The sequence below is a fragment of the Carettochelys insculpta genome, chromosome 4, assembly GCF_033958435.1.
Source record: "Carettochelys insculpta isolate YL-2023 chromosome 4, ASM3395843v1, whole genome shotgun sequence".
Lineage (NCBI taxonomy): Eukaryota > Metazoa > Chordata > Testudines > Carettochelyidae > Carettochelys > Carettochelys insculpta.
Genome location: NC_134140.1, coordinates 25,709,030 through 25,726,741, shown reverse-complemented (window position 1 = coordinate 25,726,741; position 17,712 = coordinate 25,709,030). Strand labels below are relative to the sequence as shown.

Sequence of the window (17,712 nt, the reverse complement as noted above, 5' to 3'; positions counted from 1 at the left end):
CTCTGTTATTCAGTGGTGTGAGAGCCAGGTAGAATTGCAGTCCCTGCATTCTGGGCACCAGTAGAGTAGGTGGCATAAAATGGATCTTAAATGTGTGTAACAGCATGTATCCTCCTTTCGCACGCTGGGGGATACAGAGACAGAATGCAGTTTAGCATCAGATATTATTCTGGACTGTACCTCAAAGGTGCTTCTGTGAGGGCAGGAAACTGGATTCTATGACCTCTTGAGGTCCCTTGCAGATCTATGATATGATGATATAAGCGCCTCAGTTTAGCCCTGAAGTCATAATCATATCAGTTTTTCTCTTGAGCTGGTTCCATAGGGAAAGCAGCTCTGTGAATACATCTCTTGTCAGATTTTGTCAGTTACTAGCTTTCAGAGAACACAATTAGAGGGAACAGATCAGTCGTTATATTTTATCAAGTGAAAGGCACAATTCCACCTCCCATTGACAGCAGCTCAGGTGTGTAGAAACAACTCTAGGGCTAGAATATTTTCATAAAGGAGATTTGCAAAATAAGCATCACCCAGCTGCCCAAGCCCAAACTGATGGACCAAAACATCAGCTGCCACTGATCCTGCAGCTGTGGGTACTAGCTGCCCAGAGTTCTCATTTTCAATATGCAAATGTGGAAATTTTTCACCTGACTCCCTACTTACACATCAGTTGGATTGTTCCTTTTGCAAATGTTGGATCTGCATTCCCGTTTTTGTTGTTTTTTTGTGTCCATGCTTCAGATGTCTCCAAGCATTCGAAAGTATTTAAACAATACAAAAATTTCTCATTGAGATGGCAGGCACAATGGGTCTTGTGAATTTTTTTTCCTACCATCCTTATAAGATTGGTATAGCTTTTCATAATCGGTTCTTCAGTCTTTCAGAGAAGGTGTAATATGATTCAGTGTCTGGAAGCTGAAGCTAAATAAATTCAGCCTGGAAATAAGATGTATATTTTGAATAGCAAGAGTAATTACCCATTGGAACACTTTGCCAAGGGCCTTGGTGGATTCTCCATCACTGACAATTTTAATATGAATTTGAATGTTTTTTTTCTTGAGGAGATACCCTAGGAATTATTTTGAGGAAATTCAATAGACTGTGTTATATGCGAAGTCAGACTAGGTGATCAGGGTTGTCCCTTTTGGCCTTGGAACATATGCATGATGAGCAGAGCTGTCCCATCCATAGGATAAGATCCGGTGGCTGTCCCGCGCCCTGCCCCCTATGGACTGGAGGGAGAGGATTGCCTGGGGCAGGGCTGGTTAGTGGGGGCAGGCAGTGGCAGAAGCCACTGCAGGGTATTGCCTCCCCTTGCCCTCCCCACCAGCACACAGAACATGGCATTCTGCTGCACCCTCCTGGCCTGCTGAGCCCCCCTTCTTCACAGTCAACTGAGAGGCTTCTAGTGGCCCGCAGGGAAGAAGGGCCCAGAGCTATAAGATCCCCTTATGGGGGATATCTACTAAACATGGAACCCCAAATACATTTAGAAGATAACTAAAAAGAAAAATGAGGACAGGTGTGGAAGTCATAGGGACAAAAATGAGGGAGCTGGAAGGGGACACCAAGCAGAGTGCACTGGACAGTGTCCACTTGTCCACAAAGGCATCAAGGGAGCCAGTGGTCACCACCCAGAGGCACTTTGCCCAGATTTGTGAATAGAGCAAGGAATGAAAGTAGGCTCCATAATCACAGTGCCTCCCCCGCCAGCCAGCCTCCTCTCCCTGGTCCTGAAAATGGCCATTTTGGCCATAGTCAGGAGGAGGCTAACAAGGAGGTCCCACAACTTCGTGGGGCCATGGATGAGGTGTGCCAGGATCAGGAGGTATGGGCAGAAGTGCAGCCAGAACCTCAACATGAACTTCTGGAGGAGCTGGAAGACTGTAACCTGGCCTGGGTCTCCCTCATGCCACAAAAAGAGCAGGGGTCAGGGACAGGGTGAACCGTGCCAAGTATGCACCTGTGCTCACAGACTACAGGATCTTGGAACTTTTAGGGGAAAGTGAAAGTGGGCAGGCACAAGCCCACCAGAGCAACAAGAGCCCCCCATACAGGGGTGGGGGATCCACTAAATTCAGGACCCTAAATAAATTTGGGGGACAATTAAAAAAGAGGGATGGGCATGGAGGTCATAGGGTCAAAATGACAGAGCCAGGAGGGGACACCGAGCAGAGAGCCCTGGAGAGGGGCCACTGCTCCTCAAAGGTGTTGAGGGATCCAGTGGATGCTGCCCTGAGGAACACTGCTCAGATCCATAAATGGAGCAAGGAATGGAAATAGGCCCCGCAGTCACAGCCCCTCCCCCACCCCCCTGCAGACAGCCTCCTCTCCCTGGTCCTGTGAATGGCCATCTTGGCCATAGCCAGGAGGAGGATGACCAGAAGGTCCCATGACTTTGTGAGGCCACAAATGGGACATGCAAGGATCAGGAGATGTGGGGGGAAGTACAGCCAGAACCTGAACAGGAGGTTCTGGAGGAGCCAGATGAGGGGCTACAACCTGGTGCAATCATGATGGATGTGCACCAGGGTCTCCCTCATGCCACAAAAGGATCAAGTGTTGGGGACAGGGTGAACAATGCCAAGCACATGCCCATGCTCCCAGGCTACAGGAGGAAGACAAATACACTGGCCGCTGAGAGTGTCTACATGAGCCCTCTCCTTTCAAAAGAGGCATGTTAATGAGGGAGTTCGGAAGATGATAATGAGGTACTGACATGAATATGCAGTGCTTCATTAGCATAATGGTGGCTGCGCGTGAGTCAAAAGTGCCACTTTCGAATGGTGTGCCATCCATGTAGCCATGGACCTTTTAAAATGACCCCCAGGACTTCAAAAGCCCCTTCTTCCCAAAACAAATGAGAAGAAGGGGCTTTCGAAGTCCTGGGGGTCATTTCAAAAGGTCCCCGGCTGCACGGGCGGCGCACCATTCAAAATCGGCACTTTTGACTTGCATGCAGCCACTGTTATGCTAATGAGGCACTGCATATTCATGTCAGTGCCTCAATAGCATCATCCAGACTCCTTCATTAACATGCCTCTTTTGAAAGGAGGGGGCTCATGTAGACACACCCTGAGTGAATAATGTTTTTTGTTCCCCGAGTGGCAGAGGCTGGTGCAATGCAATCTGGCAAGCACTTGGAGTCAATTAAGATCATGCCTGAAGCAAGGGAGAAAACAGGTTAATCAGTGCACCTGCAGCCCATCAAGAACTTGCTGGGGCTAGTTTAAAAGGCTTCCGCTCAGCCTAGGCAGAGCTAAGGACTGGGAGTGAGGAAGTGTGCTGGATAGAAGCAAGAAGGATGAGGTCAGGTATCTGAAAGAAGGCACTGAGAGGGGAGGGTTGGCTCCCCAAATCCATTGATTGTCCTCTGATCAAAGTGGCTCAGAAGGCCGTGACCATTGTCTCTAATAATGGGTGAGAGACTATCTTAAGGGTCACAGCAAGCCTTTGAGGCCAGCACTAACTGCCTGGAAGTGCAGGAGCTTTTCCACACTGTCTTGAGGAAGATTCTCAGCTCAAAGAGTATTATGTTGAAAAATGTGTAGGGACAAGCTGGTATAATAGTGTTGTTTTAATGACACAATCCTGTGTATGTCTTATAATAAAAGGGGGCCTGATCTTACTGTGTGGACCTCCATTCTCTTCAACCCCCCCCCCCCGATCTTTGGGGGTAATGGAAAGAGTTCAGCCCTGTCAGGAAGAGGTCCTCATTTAAACCACTTTTAAAATCAACTTTTGTCAATACTGTGTTTAAATTATTGTAATTCCAGTGGTTCAATCTGATTTGACAGGCTCAGTGCATGATCCAATATTGCTGTGTTAAGACTAGCTCCTGCTGCCTTTAAGCTGTAATACCTTATTTTTAGAGGAATCTCAAGGGGGGCCCTAGGTAAGCAGGCTCTTAATATAGCATAACAGGTGGTTTCTGAGGAAACCTTGCAGTCCTGCCAAGGATTAGAAGGAGGGGGAGGAAAAAGCAAGCCACATGTGTAGGTGAATGACTTAGGTGGTGAGCAAAAATCTGTTCATGTTTGATTTACAGAGTGCACGGGGAAATTGCTTTGGAACATCTAGTGTGGTGTAAACATTCACTTAATTTCAGACAGGGAATCGAGAATCTGTATTAAAACTTCTGCTTTTCACACTCCTGCAGAGCTTGGACAAATCTGAACATCTTCCTCTTTTTCATCTTCCCTCCCACACCTTTTATTCCTGCCATATGCAGATAGGCAATGGGGTAGAATAATAAAAATGTGGGGGGAGGAGAGGGCGGGATATGTAACAGCTTGTATTGTTGCTATATCCACATGTTGACATTCATGCTGTGGTAATCCTGAGTTCCTTCCTTATTAGGCTTCATTGACTGTATCCCGGGGGCGGGGGGGGAGGAAATCACACCTAAAGCTGTTCTCGCTCACCATTGTACATCATGGATATGTTTAGTCAAATCTTTGCCTTTCTTCCTGATACACAAGGAATATAATCAGAAGCTGCATTTAGTCACATATAAAAGTTTGACTTTAACATCTAAAATTAATATACAATGTTTTAGGGCTTCTCAGAGGGTTGAAGTGTGATTGTGGCCAGACCATCTAGTGACAGCCAGTTTGGCCCAACTTAATCACACAAACACCATTGACCCACCCTCTGCCTGACTCGCTCCATCCCCTTTCCCTCTGTCACTTGCTTTTCAAAAAGACTGAGACAGTTTCAACATTTTTGAAATGAAAAAGTTCAATTTTCAGTTTTGAAAATGTTTTGTTTTGATAGTTGGCTGCTTTCCCCGTTTACCAATATTACCTCAGTCTTCTGGAGTGAGCATTAGCCAGCTAGCCTTGAGCTAGTTCCTAATCTTGTATAAACAAGGGGCTATTCATTGCACTGCAGTAGTTGATATTTCTCAGCTGTCCAACTAACTGCTGTATTCTCCAGCTATTTTTAAAATAAACAGATGCTTAAAATAAATATCCAGAATACACTGCAAAAAAGCCTTATGGAGTTAATACCACTACTTTTTCCTCCTTTGACCCTTTCTCAAGACACACCTTTGGTGTGATGCCTCCCAGAAATAAATTTATGATGTCTTGAAGGGCATGTGGAGTAGTTGGAACTCACTGCATCTTTAGAAAACTGCAGATATATATCCATTATATATATTTGATTCTAGTCCTTTTTCCTGTCCTTACTCTTTGTATGTCTTTATTTCTGAGGGCCCACTTCTGCTCTCTGTGCTCATGGTGACTTATCTGATTTTAAAATGTAAAATTATATTCCATGTGAGTAAAATTGTTAAAATCTGTCCCTTCCCACAAGCACTTGCGGCGGGTCGGACTGTTTAGTGGACCTCTCAGAGGTGCCTCATCAAACCTGCAGTCCAGAGGGAGTCCTAAAGAGACCTCAAGCCATCTTAGCACCTTCCAAACTTTAGCTGCCCTGGAGCCCTGGGTGTAAGGTACCCATGAGGCAGACCTCAGTGGCTGCTATATGGGCTGCAGCACTGAAGAGAATCCTTGCAGCTTTCTGTATACTTCAGCCTCATCTCTGACATGTCCCCACTCCTCCTGAAGACATTCCCCATAGTGCCCGGTCAGGGAAGGGGTATTCAGATGGCAGCCTTATTGCGGTCGTCAGTGGTTCTGGAACTGGTAAAATCCTCACTTAGGTAGAGACAGGTCTTTTAGTGCCCTTTACATTGCTCACCTCTTTTATGTGGCATAAATTGGCTAGAGCAGGGGAGAAATTCTCACATAATGCTGTATGCATTTGTATGATGCTTAGTAAAATGGGACATTGATTCTGATTGGTGCCTGTGCATGTTGTTGTTATACAAATACTAAATAGAAATAACATGGTACATTCTAGCAGCAAGCATGTTAGAACACCTTCAAGGCAGTGACTTCAAAAAGCCCTGCATGAAATGGGAAAGCTTCTCCGTTTGTCCTTAACCCAAGTTCTTTTGCTGTTGTACTCAGCATTTGGTGGGAATGTGAGATCTCTCATTGCTTCCAGACTCAAACATATTAACCCCACGTTCCAGTGTTGCCAGAGTTTGTATTTCAGGCTGATGGTCCTCAGAAATGTTGGCTATTTAAAAATATGGCTGTCAGTCCCGTTTTACCCAGATCAGAGTTAAGAAACCCTTCAAGCTAATGAAGACCGAGAATAATTTTTGCTCATGCTAGATCATTAGTTTGTGTTAGTTTGTTTTACTCTTTGAGTAATGTGAAGAGAATTATGACATGAATCTAGGTGATCACAACAATCTCTTTCCTCCTTAATCCATGATAATCCTGTCATGCTGGAAGGGCATACTAAGTGGAGTTTTGCAGGCAGCAGTTTTGGGACCATTACTGCTCAATATCATCATCAATGTTTTAGATAATGACATAGATAGTACGCTTATAAAGTCTACACATGGTACCAAGCTGGGAAAGATGGCAAGTTCTTTGGAGGATAGCATCATAATTCAAAAAGTTGTGGACAAATGGAAAAATGATCTGAGGTAAAGTGTGTGATATTTAATAAGGACAAATCCAAAGAAATTCATTTAGGAAGGAGCAGTCAGTTTCAGATAGACAAAATGGAAACTGGCTGTCTGGGAAGGGATATTAGGAATCTAGGGCCATAGTGGACCGCAAGCTAAATATGAGTCAACAGTGTGATACTGATGCTCAAAAACTAACAAAAAAAACAATGACACCAAAACTCCCTTGCAAAACCAGAACAAACAAACAAAAACAACTAAAACCCTGTGATCCTGGGATGTATTAATAGGAATGTTGTGGGCAAGACATGAGAAGTAATTCTTCTGCTCTACTCTGCATTGATTAGGCCTCAGCTGGAGTATTGTGTCCGGTTCTGGGCACTGCAGTTTAGGAAAATGTGGAGAAATTGGAGAGGGTCCAGAGAAGAGAAGTAAAACTGATTTAGAGGTCTAGAAAATATGAAATATGAGGGAAGGCTGAAAGAATTGGGTTTATTTAGTTTTGGGAAAGAGAAGGCTGAGAGGGGACATGGTAGGAGTTTCTGAGTACCTAAAAGGGTATTACAAGGAGGAGGGAGAAAAATTGTTCTCCTTGGCCTCTGATGGCAGGACAAGAAGCAGTGTGCTTAAATTGCAGCAAGGGAGGTCTAGTTTGGACATTAGGAAAAAACTTCTTAATTGTCACAGTGTTAAGCACTGGAATAAACTGCCTAGGGAGTTTGTGGAATCTCCATCGTTGGAAATATTTCAGAGCAGGTAAGATAAATATCAGGGATGATCTAGATGGTGCCCAGTCCTGTCATGAGGGCAGAGGACTGGACTTGAGGACCTCTCAAGATCCCTTCCAGTTCCAGTATTCAGTGATTCTATGATCATCTTTCCCTTAGCAATAGTTATGGGAAAATAGCTCTGATATGGAGACGATCTCTCTTTGGCAACTTATCTAAGGAACGATGACTATGCTGTAGTCAAGGTATGTGCTTGTGTGAATGTGGGCACCGGATAATCTTTGCTTTAAACAAGATGCTGTCAAACTGTCTGGTGGGGCCTTCCTAGGAGGGTGTAGAGGGACCTTTTGTGGGGTACAGTGGGTCTGGGCCAGCCCCCACATGATGAGGAGGAAGCACCACCCAGCCCTTCCCATTCCCCAAATTTGCTCAAACCCTACTTGAAGTTGTGGTTCTGACTCCATGCCTCAGCCCTCTTACCCCTGTCCACATTCCACACCCCCAGCCATGCTAGTCTCTGGGGGAAAGGGGAGGGCCTAAGAGGACAGCACAGTCTTCAGAAGTTTGGGGATCATTGCTTTGTGTTAAAGGGTGCAGTGTAGTCTAGTGGACAGAGCAAAAAAATCTGGGTACTGTTCCTGGCTGTGCTATTGACCTGCTCAATGACCTTAGGAAACTCGCATCATCTCTCTGCCTCAATTCCCTCACTTGTAAAATGGACATAGTGACACCTCCTTTGTAAAGGACTTTGAAATCTAGAAAAGAAAAATAAAAGCTAAGCTGATCCTTGCAGGATTCTATTGGTTGCCAGCATGTATTCCTTCTCAACACTTTAGCATAACCATCAATATTGAAGAATATATTTTAAAGTCAGTGTTTTATTTTTCTGAGATTTCAAAAGGGTAGCGGCTATGACATTTCTGTGTTTAACTTTGCTGTTTATTAGGTGTGCATTGTGCAGAAGAGAGACACCAAGAAAATGTATGCCATGAAATACATGAATAAACAAAAGTGCATTGAGAGAGATGAAGTTCGGAATGTCTTTCGGGAGCTCCAGATCATGCAGGGGCTCGAGCATCCCTTCCTAGTCAATCTGTGGTAAGCAACCCTTTAAAGCTTTATCATGCTCCTTGTGTCTTATTGCTGAATCAATTCAAACGGCAGGGAATGAAATCTTGAAAGGATTTGTGGAGACTTTTTTAACCTCTAAATTTTTTCTGTAGTTTTGCCTCCATAAATAATGTAAAGGTTCCCTTTCATGTTAGAATGCTTAAACATCACAATATGCCTTTTTTTACCTTCTCATTTTTTCTCTGAATTGCTACAGCAGCTGTGTGCAAAACAAGCTGGTTTCTCTTGGCTTTTCATTTTCTTTTATGCTAATTTAGTTGGGAGTTCGATTACAAGATTTTTGGTATATTGAAACCGTAATGTGAATGCTTAACAGGATAAATAGTTCTTTGCCCCGGGTATATCTATTAGTGCAGATGAAACTAAAGGAAGAAAAAACTTCTCCCATAAAGAAACTTACCTAGGCAGCCCAGAAGACTAAAAGTCTGAATGAGATGCAGTTTATACATATGCAGGCATGCAACTGAATAGGTTAGTGTCATTCCTTCCCTAACTCATCTTGCCAATGCCAATTACAGTTGCTCCAGAAAGGTCTCTCCTTTTTCAGACGTAGTAACAGAGAGGAAGCCGTGCTAGTCTATACACTATCAAAACAAAAAGCAGTCAAGTAGCACTTTAAAGACTAGCAAAATAGACCTGTATGCAGTATTGGAATGAAGGGTGTAAATGCACTCCCCAGGCTTAGGCAATGGGTATGAGGCGATGCCTCCCCTAGGTCTTAGAGCTCAACTTCTCCTCTCTTCCTATCCTTATTCTGACTGTTCTGAAGGCTCACACAACAGTAACTTGCTGCCTCACGACTCTTCTCCTGAAAGTGGCTCTGGTACCTTAAAAGTGAAAAACATTCCAGCTTGTCAGACCTACTAGAGTAATATAGAACCAGTGAAACAGAAAGCAAGTGGCAATTAAAAGCATTTGACAGGCCTGTGCGAACCGTGAATCTACTGACAAAAACAGTTGTGTATTATGTCTATGGGACTTTAGTTTAAAATTTGCTTTAAATAGTTCATTAGTTGTGGCTGAAGCTTCTAAAATTATATCTCTAAAAATTCTTTTCATAAATATTTAGAACAAAAAGCAGTGAAGTAGTACTTTAGAGACTAGCAAAACAATTTTTTAGGTGAGCTTTCATGGGACAGACCCACTTCTTCAGACCATAGCCATACCAGAACAGACTCAATATTTAAGGCACAGAGAACCAAAAACAGTAATCAAGGAGGACAAATCATCAGAAAAAAAATGATCAAGGTGAGCAAATCAGAGAGTGGGGCAGGGGGAAGGTCAAGAATTAGATTAAGCCAAGTATGCAGACAAATCCCTATAGTGACTCAGAAAATTCCCATCCCGGTTCAAACCATGTGTTAATGTGCCGAATTTGTTTATACAAGCCAGCTCGGCTGCTTCCCTTTGAATAGTGGTGCGAAAGTTTTTTTTTTTTTTTTTCCAGTAACATGCATACTTTTAAGTCTTCAACAGAAAATCAACATTTTAATGGAATGGGGCAAATTGGTTTGTTGATCTGGAGTGTTTTGATGTCTGTTTTGTGCCCGTTAACCCTTTCTCTAAGGGAGTTAGAAGTCTGTCCAATATACAATGCATCTGGGCATTGTTGGCACATGATGGCATAAATGATGTTAGTAGAGGAGCATGAGAAAGTGCCCATGATTCTGTGGGTGACCTGGTTAGGTCCAGTGATGGTATTTCCATAGAAGATATGTGTACAAAGCTGGCAGTGGGCTTTGTTGCAAGGAAAAGGTTCCAGGACTGGTATTCCTGGGGTATAGACTGTGGCTGTTCGTGAGGATCCTCATAAAGTTGGGAGGTTGTCTGCCTTATGAGAATCCTCACAAACAGCCACAGTCTGTGGATTAACAAAAGACTAGCTAATGCTATCAACCATCACTTAAACAGTAAAGCTCTGCATCTTTATTTATTAATGAAGCTCTTGTAAGTAGGACTATTAGTGAGCTTAAAGAGTACCAGCACTCAGATGATACATAGAGGTCAAAAGCAAATTTCAGCACTCTGCCTCAGAAGGGTTGCTGACCCCTGCTTTATGATATGCAGGTTAATAAAAGTGTGTGTACCTTTGGGTTTAGTTCTTAGATTATCCACAGATGCAAAGTTTATTTGAAAAGTCATCCAATACATTGAGCACATAATCAGCATTAATCCAAATTTAAGATGAATAAATGTAACAATACAATTTGGATTTTAGCATCCAATTATTTGGGAACATTAGTCATGAAAAATTATCCAGAGCGAGTGGCAGAAAGTAGTAGATATGTCAGTGAGTGAAGACTGACTCCCTAACCAAGAATTTAGGGTAGAAAATACAGTCCATCAGGAAGTACAAGTTATTTCCCAGATAAAAGCAACTTTAGCAATATTAATAATGGATCAGTCACAAAGATCAAACTTCTGCTGTGAAACAAATTGTATGCCAGGTTTTGATCTCATAAGTGAGACTGCGTTGTCATAGAATTGTAATACCTGACAAATTCCTCATTATTTTTCTTATTCATGATAGATTAAAACTAGAATAGGCAATACCACAAAATGCATTCATTTTCATGTCAAACTTTGATGATAAATAATTAATCTCTTATGGCACTCCTACAACTATAAGCCCATGGTATCAGGATTCAGATCATAAATAATATCTCTTGTACATGTCAACCTCACTGTGCTAGAGAGGTTTAGTATAAAATACAGGAAAACTTATGGGCCAAGGAAGACAAAAAAGAAACAGAAAAACAAAACTTTGTTTAACAATGATCTCAAATTGGCTTAAGAATATAAAAATATCTATCAAATGATAGGGACACTCCCAGTCTCTGTTTAATCCTTGGTTAATGGAGTCAAATTTGCAAATTAATTGCAGCTCAGAGATTTCTCTCTCCATCTGATTTTTGAAATTTCTTTCTTTTAGGACTGCCATCCTTAAATCTGCTACTGATGGTCCAGAGAGATTGAAGTGTTCTCCTACAGGTTTTTGTATGTTACCATTCCTGATGTCTGATTTATGTCCATTTATGCTTTTATGTAGAGACTGTCCAGTTTGGCCAATGTAAAATGCAGTGGGGCATTGCTGGCACATGATGGCATATGTTATATTAGTAGATGTGCAGGTGAAGGAGCTCCGGATGGTATGGTTGGTGTTAGCTCCTGTGATGATGTCACTGGTGTAGATATGTGAGCAAAGTTGGCAGCGAGGATTGTTGCAGGGGCTGGTTCCAGGCTTAGAGTTACTGGTTTGTGATTTATAGTGGTTGGTGAGAATTGGTTTAAGGTTGGCAGGCTCTCTGTAGGCAAGGACAGGCCTGCCTCCCACGGTCTGTGAGAGTGAAAGATCATTGTTCAGGATGGGTTGCAGATCGCTGATGATGTGTTGGAGAGGCCTTAGGTGGGGGCTGTATGTGATGGTCAGTGGTGTTCTCCTGTTTTCCTTGCGAGGCCTGTCTTGTAGCGGGTGGCTTCTGGGTACCCGTCTGGCTCTGTCAGTCTGTTTCCTCACTTCCTTAGCTGGGTATTGTAGTTTGAGGAAAGTTTGGTAAAGGTCTTATAGATGTTTCTCTGTCTGATGGATCAGAGCAAATACAGTTGCACCTTAGTGCCTGGCTGTAAACAATGGATCGTGTGGTATGCTCTGGATGGAAGCTGGAGGTGTGTAGATAAGCACAGCAGACAGTCTCTACACAAAAGAATAAATGTACATAAATCAGACATCGGGAACAGTAATGTACAGAAGCCTGTGCGGAAACACTTCAATCTCCCTGGACACTCAGCAGCAGATTTAAGGGTGGCAGTCCTGAAACAAAGAAATTTCAAAAATCAGATGGAGAGAGAAATCTCTGAGCTGCAATTTATTTGCAAATTTGACTCCATTAACCAAGGATTAAACAAACTGCGAGTGGCTCGCACCTTACAAAAGCAGCTTCTCTGCCATGGATGTTAATATCTCTCCATTAGACTCTGACAATGGGTCACATCCCCCGTCTGATCTCACTTGTTTTTTACTCTTTTGATAGGACTATTGATAATGGGCCATTTCTACCTTGCTGAATAGACCTTGTCAGCTCTGGCCCTCCCTTTTACAGGGACTCCACTCTTTAAATACCCCTCTGACCCCCGCCCCCCACTCATGCATCTGATGAAGCAGGTCTTTGCCCACGAAAGCTTATGCTTCTAAATATCTGTTAGTCTATAAGGTGCCACAGGACTACTTGTTGTTTTCAAACCCTGTTCGTGTAATACAATTCTTTCTGCTCATAAGATATCCTACTCCTTAATTTCAGGTCCTGATCTTTTTTATTTATTTAATTTTTTAATATTTTTACCCTGACTCTCTATTTAAAATATTCAAGGTGGCTTACAAAAAATTTTTTTAAATATATGTATATGGAAAAAATTAAAAATACAAAACTCCAAAAGGACATAAAACCTACTAAAACATTTCAAAAGAAGGAGCACACAGACATCTTCTGGTCCATTGTATTACAAGGGCATTGTGACAGAGTTGGGGAAATATCAAACCAGTGCAGACTGAGTGCTCCCTGCCTCTTAGGGTATAGGTAACCTAGGTCTCTAAATTTGAGTTGATATGCTCACGCTTCCTAGAAGGGTAATTGAGGCCTCATGGCCGAAGTCAATGTACTCACTTCTTATACCGCGTGGCCCAATGACCAGAGAAAATAGATCCGTTCCTGTTAGAAGGGCAGTAAGGCCCAGCAGCTATAGTCAGTAATTTGCCCCATGAGACAGGGCAATGTGGCCTAATGGTAGGCGACCATATCTCCCTGTCCAAATACAGGACAGGGAAATATGGGGGAAGGGGCAGCTTCTCCCAGCTCTGTCAAGTCCCGGGGAGCTGGAAAGGAGGTGGCAGCTGCCAGCACTCCCCAGGAGCCTCAGAGAAGCCACAGCCACTGCTGATCCCCCCCCCCCGCCCCAGAATCCTGGGGAAGCAGCAGCCGCTGGCGCTCCCCCCACTTCCCTGAGGCTGGGGGAAGAGACTTCTGCCAGCAGCTGTGCCTCTGTAGCTGCTGGAGGAAAAGGTCGGGGGTGGGGAGGGTCCAAATACAGAACAGTTCGTCCCTTTTAAAAAATAAGTCAGGACCATCCCGGCCACAACAGGATGGATGGTCATCCTACCTAACGGCCAGAGTCCATGGATTCACCCCTTCTGGCAGGGCACGAAGGACTAGTGGCTACAGTCAGTAAATTCAACCTTGTTAGGCAGGTCCATAGATTTGCCTCTTTTAGCAGGGCTAGTTGGGCCTAGCTGCTACAATCAACAAGTGTGTCACAGTGAAACAGAGCAGTAAATCCTAGTGGCCGGAGTCAGTCAGTCGGAAAGATCTGCCATGCAAAAGGAAGCCGGGCAGGAGCAGGGGTCTGGGCAGTGTGGTCTGTCTTTCCTCTCCACCAGATCCCAGCCCAGGCTATTGGAGTTGGCAGGGCTGCAGGCTACTGAGTCAGTAGGTAAAGCAGGAAGTTCTGACTGAAACATGTTGACTCAATATTCCAACCCACCCACCAAGCCTGTTATATTCCTTTGGATGGCTTCCTGCTGCCACAATTTGGGAGAAAGCTCTCTCAGAGGTCCAAAGTGGCCTGGGCCACTCCCAGCGTTTCGGGCCCCGAGTCATAATAAAAAATGACTTAAAAAATTAAGTCACAGGAAAAGAGTGAAACATAATTTGAATATTTTTGATTTAACATGCTTTTCTAGCCTTTTTCTGTGCATATACACTCAATGAGGGATGCACATATCAGCAAGTGGCAAGAATTATCAAATGCCAAATATGAACAAGCCTATACATTTGAAGTCTCCTTTGAGCTTGAGCTGAAGGCCAAATAGTCCTCCTCCCTCCTGCCCCATTGGCCCAGTTTGGGAGTCTTATCTCTGGATTCTGTCTCCAGTGACTCCAGACTCTGCAAGGGTTCCATACATACCTTGGCATCTTTCTCTCACAGCCTCAGGCTTTGGCTGATATGTATGCCACTGGCTCCAACCTCTTCCCTGGTGACCACCTGCAACTAACCTGAGTTGCTCCCTTTTATACCAGTGTACCTGGATCACTCCCAATAGAAGGGAAGGGGTGTGATTTTTTTTCCCTCATCCCATGATGTAGGGTTAAGCCTTCCCTGTTCACTGAGGGCTGAGTGCACCCCTTTGCAGGGATAAGTTAAAAAATATCCATATATCTGCCATACAAATGTTGGTTTTGTTCCAAACTTGCATATACACAAGCATTGTCCCCTACTGCCTGGCGGTTATTTAATAAAAAAGAACAAATTATTATAACAGTAAACATTTGAAAGCAATGTTTCTATTAAATGTATTTTCTGTGATCAAAGTATTCTGTCTTAAATAATGCAATTTTCATTGATTACCTGTGAAATGAGTAATCTGTTCAACATGTGATCACTTGCAATTTGATGCAATGCTAATCTATTTAAAGAAGTGTCCACTGTAGCTACAAATCACATGGCTGATTATCAAGATGCTCTTTGGTGCATCAATTTATCACCATACTAATGTGGGAGAGTATCCAACAACAACTAGCAGAATGATTATGTCAATGTTTATTCAACCAACTCTCAGTGAAACCCTGATGGGAGTTTCATCTTAGACTTCAGAGGGGCAAGGATTTCACCCAACATATTTGTACTTCACACAGCAGTGACCCTTCAAAGCTAGCTGGTTTGCAACCTTAATTGGCATCTGTTTGTTTTTTCTCTAGCAGTGACTTGTCTAACAAGTAGTTTGGATAGTGACACAAGCAAGACCAGAAGACATTAAATGACCATATGCTCCACTTTTCACATGATGTCTTTGTGTCTTAGGAACTTCCCTAAGGGGCCTGAAATTATTTTTAATTACATCAAACTATGGATTTCTTTTGCGGGGGGGGGGGGGATAATGACGAGGAGGAGTTAAAAACAAAAACTGTTTGTTCAAGGCATTTGTACACTGATTGGGATTTGCTCTGTTTTTACCAGTCACATGGAACAAGTACTCGGCCTGATGAACAGTATTTGGAATAAAAATAGAAGTCAAATATGTGTCAATACCAGCAAAAGTGTTCTGTAGCTCAGTATAAATGTTAATGACTAAAGCTGGTCACGAATTTTTCATCCCAGTTCCTATAAATCAAAATTCTCTGCAAAACCTTTTGGATTTCCTATTTACCCATCAAGAAAATACAAATGAAACCGTTTTTGTTTTGAAGTATCAGATGTACAATGTTAGTCTGTATCTTCAAAAACAACAAAAAGTGCCGGGGCACTTCACAGACTAACAGATGTATTGGAGTATAAGCTTTCGAGGGCAAAGACCAGCTTAGTTGCATCTGACAAAGCGGGTCTTTGCCCACAAAAATTTTTTGTTTTATTTTGAGTCATTCTGAAATTAATCGGTTTTCCTGAGTTGCCAGGATCCCTTATGCCCCACTCTCCTTTTATGGTCTGGTCATCATGTTTGCACTGTTACCTCTATCATGCAGTCCCCTTTCCGCTCTTGGGTTAAGATGCCACAGTGCATCATGGGAATCATGTGACATGATATGTCATGGAGAGGAGTTGTCCATCTGGGGACTCCCTCTCAAATGGGAGATGAGGCATAAGGAATCCAAGCTAAAACTCCCATGAGGCAGAGACTAATGTGGAACAAAATCAAACTGAAGCATGGTCAATTCAAGATTGTTGCAATATTTTGTTTTGATTGAAGACTGCAAAAGACACTCTGGCATTTCTAGATTAAAATGCTTTAGCAGTTTTTAGAACAAAAATTTGAATTCTTCTGCTTAATTCAGAAGGAAAACTAACTTCAAAAAAATCAGAACTTCCATCCTGTGGGAAATTGATATTTTGAACAGCTCTGTTTAATAACATGTCTTCAGTGTATCATAAATTCATAATACACACACAATTTGGGTGAAGAATAATAAAAATAAACCTTGAAGATGAAAGACAAGGACATAGTATCTGTTTACTTTTTTAAAAACTCAAGGCCAAATTCTGTTGCTTACAAAACTGTCCTCCCAGCCTTCAAAATATAAGTGTATTCATTGCCTTGAGCCTTCATCAGATTTAATTCAAGCACCCATCAACTTAAGGCTTAATGTGTAATATTTCAAAATGTGGAATCCTAAATATAAAATTAATAGCATATTTTGGTAAAGCTCCAGTTAAGACAACTTAATTATAGGCTCTCTAGAGCCTCCCTCAGCAGAACAGGTGTTTCCAAATAGTAACAATTATAATAATCAGAATAGTAATATAGTTAAATACATTGAGGACAACTTTCCTCCCACTTTTTAGAAATTTTCTTGTACAATTAAATGATCAAACAAAAATTCAGCTTGAGAGTTCATGTTTCTTTACCCCTCTGTAACATGACAACAGGAAAGGGTATAGGTCTTGAATAAGAAATCCACAAGAAAGTGATGAAAGATGACTCTGCAGATTTGTCTGACAAAAGTTTTAAGATACTAGCCCCATCATAGATTTTTGACCTAAGTCCATTGACGTCAGTAGCTTCACTGAAGTCAATGAATAACCCCAGCAGAGGATTTGGCTCACTGTCTGCAAAATGTATAGAGCAGCTGATGTTTAAAGAAGGTAGAGTCTCTCCTTCAAAAGAGCCAGGTACATTTTTTATGAGACTCATGCATCTTGCCTTATTTTTCTTAGATTTAACTCCATAAGAAAAATTTAGAAATTATTTGTAATATGAACTTCATGTTATAGTAGCCTGAATAAAACTCAGTTTTTCAAAAAAGGGTTGGATGTCTTGATGTATAGCTTACACTTAGGAAATAAAACTAAATAAATGCGCATAAAGATATGCGAGCTGTAAACCAGCTTTATTGGTTTTTACAGCATGTCTGGTCACAGCGACGTCTTTTTAAAATGAAAAGCTGCCCTGCTTGTGTTGTGTTTCAAACAAAGATAAATGAGCTGCAGAAATGCTAATTCTTAATACAATCTCATGCTAAGACTGCACCAAACAACTCTAGACCTGAACATTTTACTTTATACTGGTCAGTAATATTTAGACTTTTCTTCTTCCCATGCCCATGTAGGGATCTTCTAGGCCAAACTTTAACACCCTTCCTCTTGGGGCCCATAAACTATTTTTCTTCCAGTTTACGTTAGGACTGAGCCAAGGACCCAAATGTAAATCCTGTATATACCCATGGATTGCAATGCCTCTAGACTTGGCACACCTTCTGACTGATGGGATTGAGTAGTTCCTCCAGGAAAATCGTAAAGACATGTTGGTAGCCGTGGATCCTCCCTGCCCAATAGCCCAGGTGTTGAAAATAGTTTAACTGCTGGCACAGAGGGGAGAGA

The 17,712-nt window shown here is 42.4% G+C and overlaps 1 protein-coding gene across 2 annotated transcripts in view; it reads left to right on the top strand.

Annotated features, from left to right (window-relative positions):
• STK32B (serine/threonine kinase 32B) overlaps positions 1-17,712 on the top strand; it is a 271,486-nt gene that overhangs the window by 39,339 nt on the left and 214,435 nt on the right. For both annotated transcript variants that reach the window (XM_074991720.1, XM_074991721.1), the window contains exon 3: positions 8,165-8,316. In XM_074991720.1, coding sequence (XP_074847821.1) covers positions 8,165-8,316 — 152 coding nt within the window. The remainder of the gene's footprint in view (positions 1-8,164; positions 8,317-17,712) is intronic.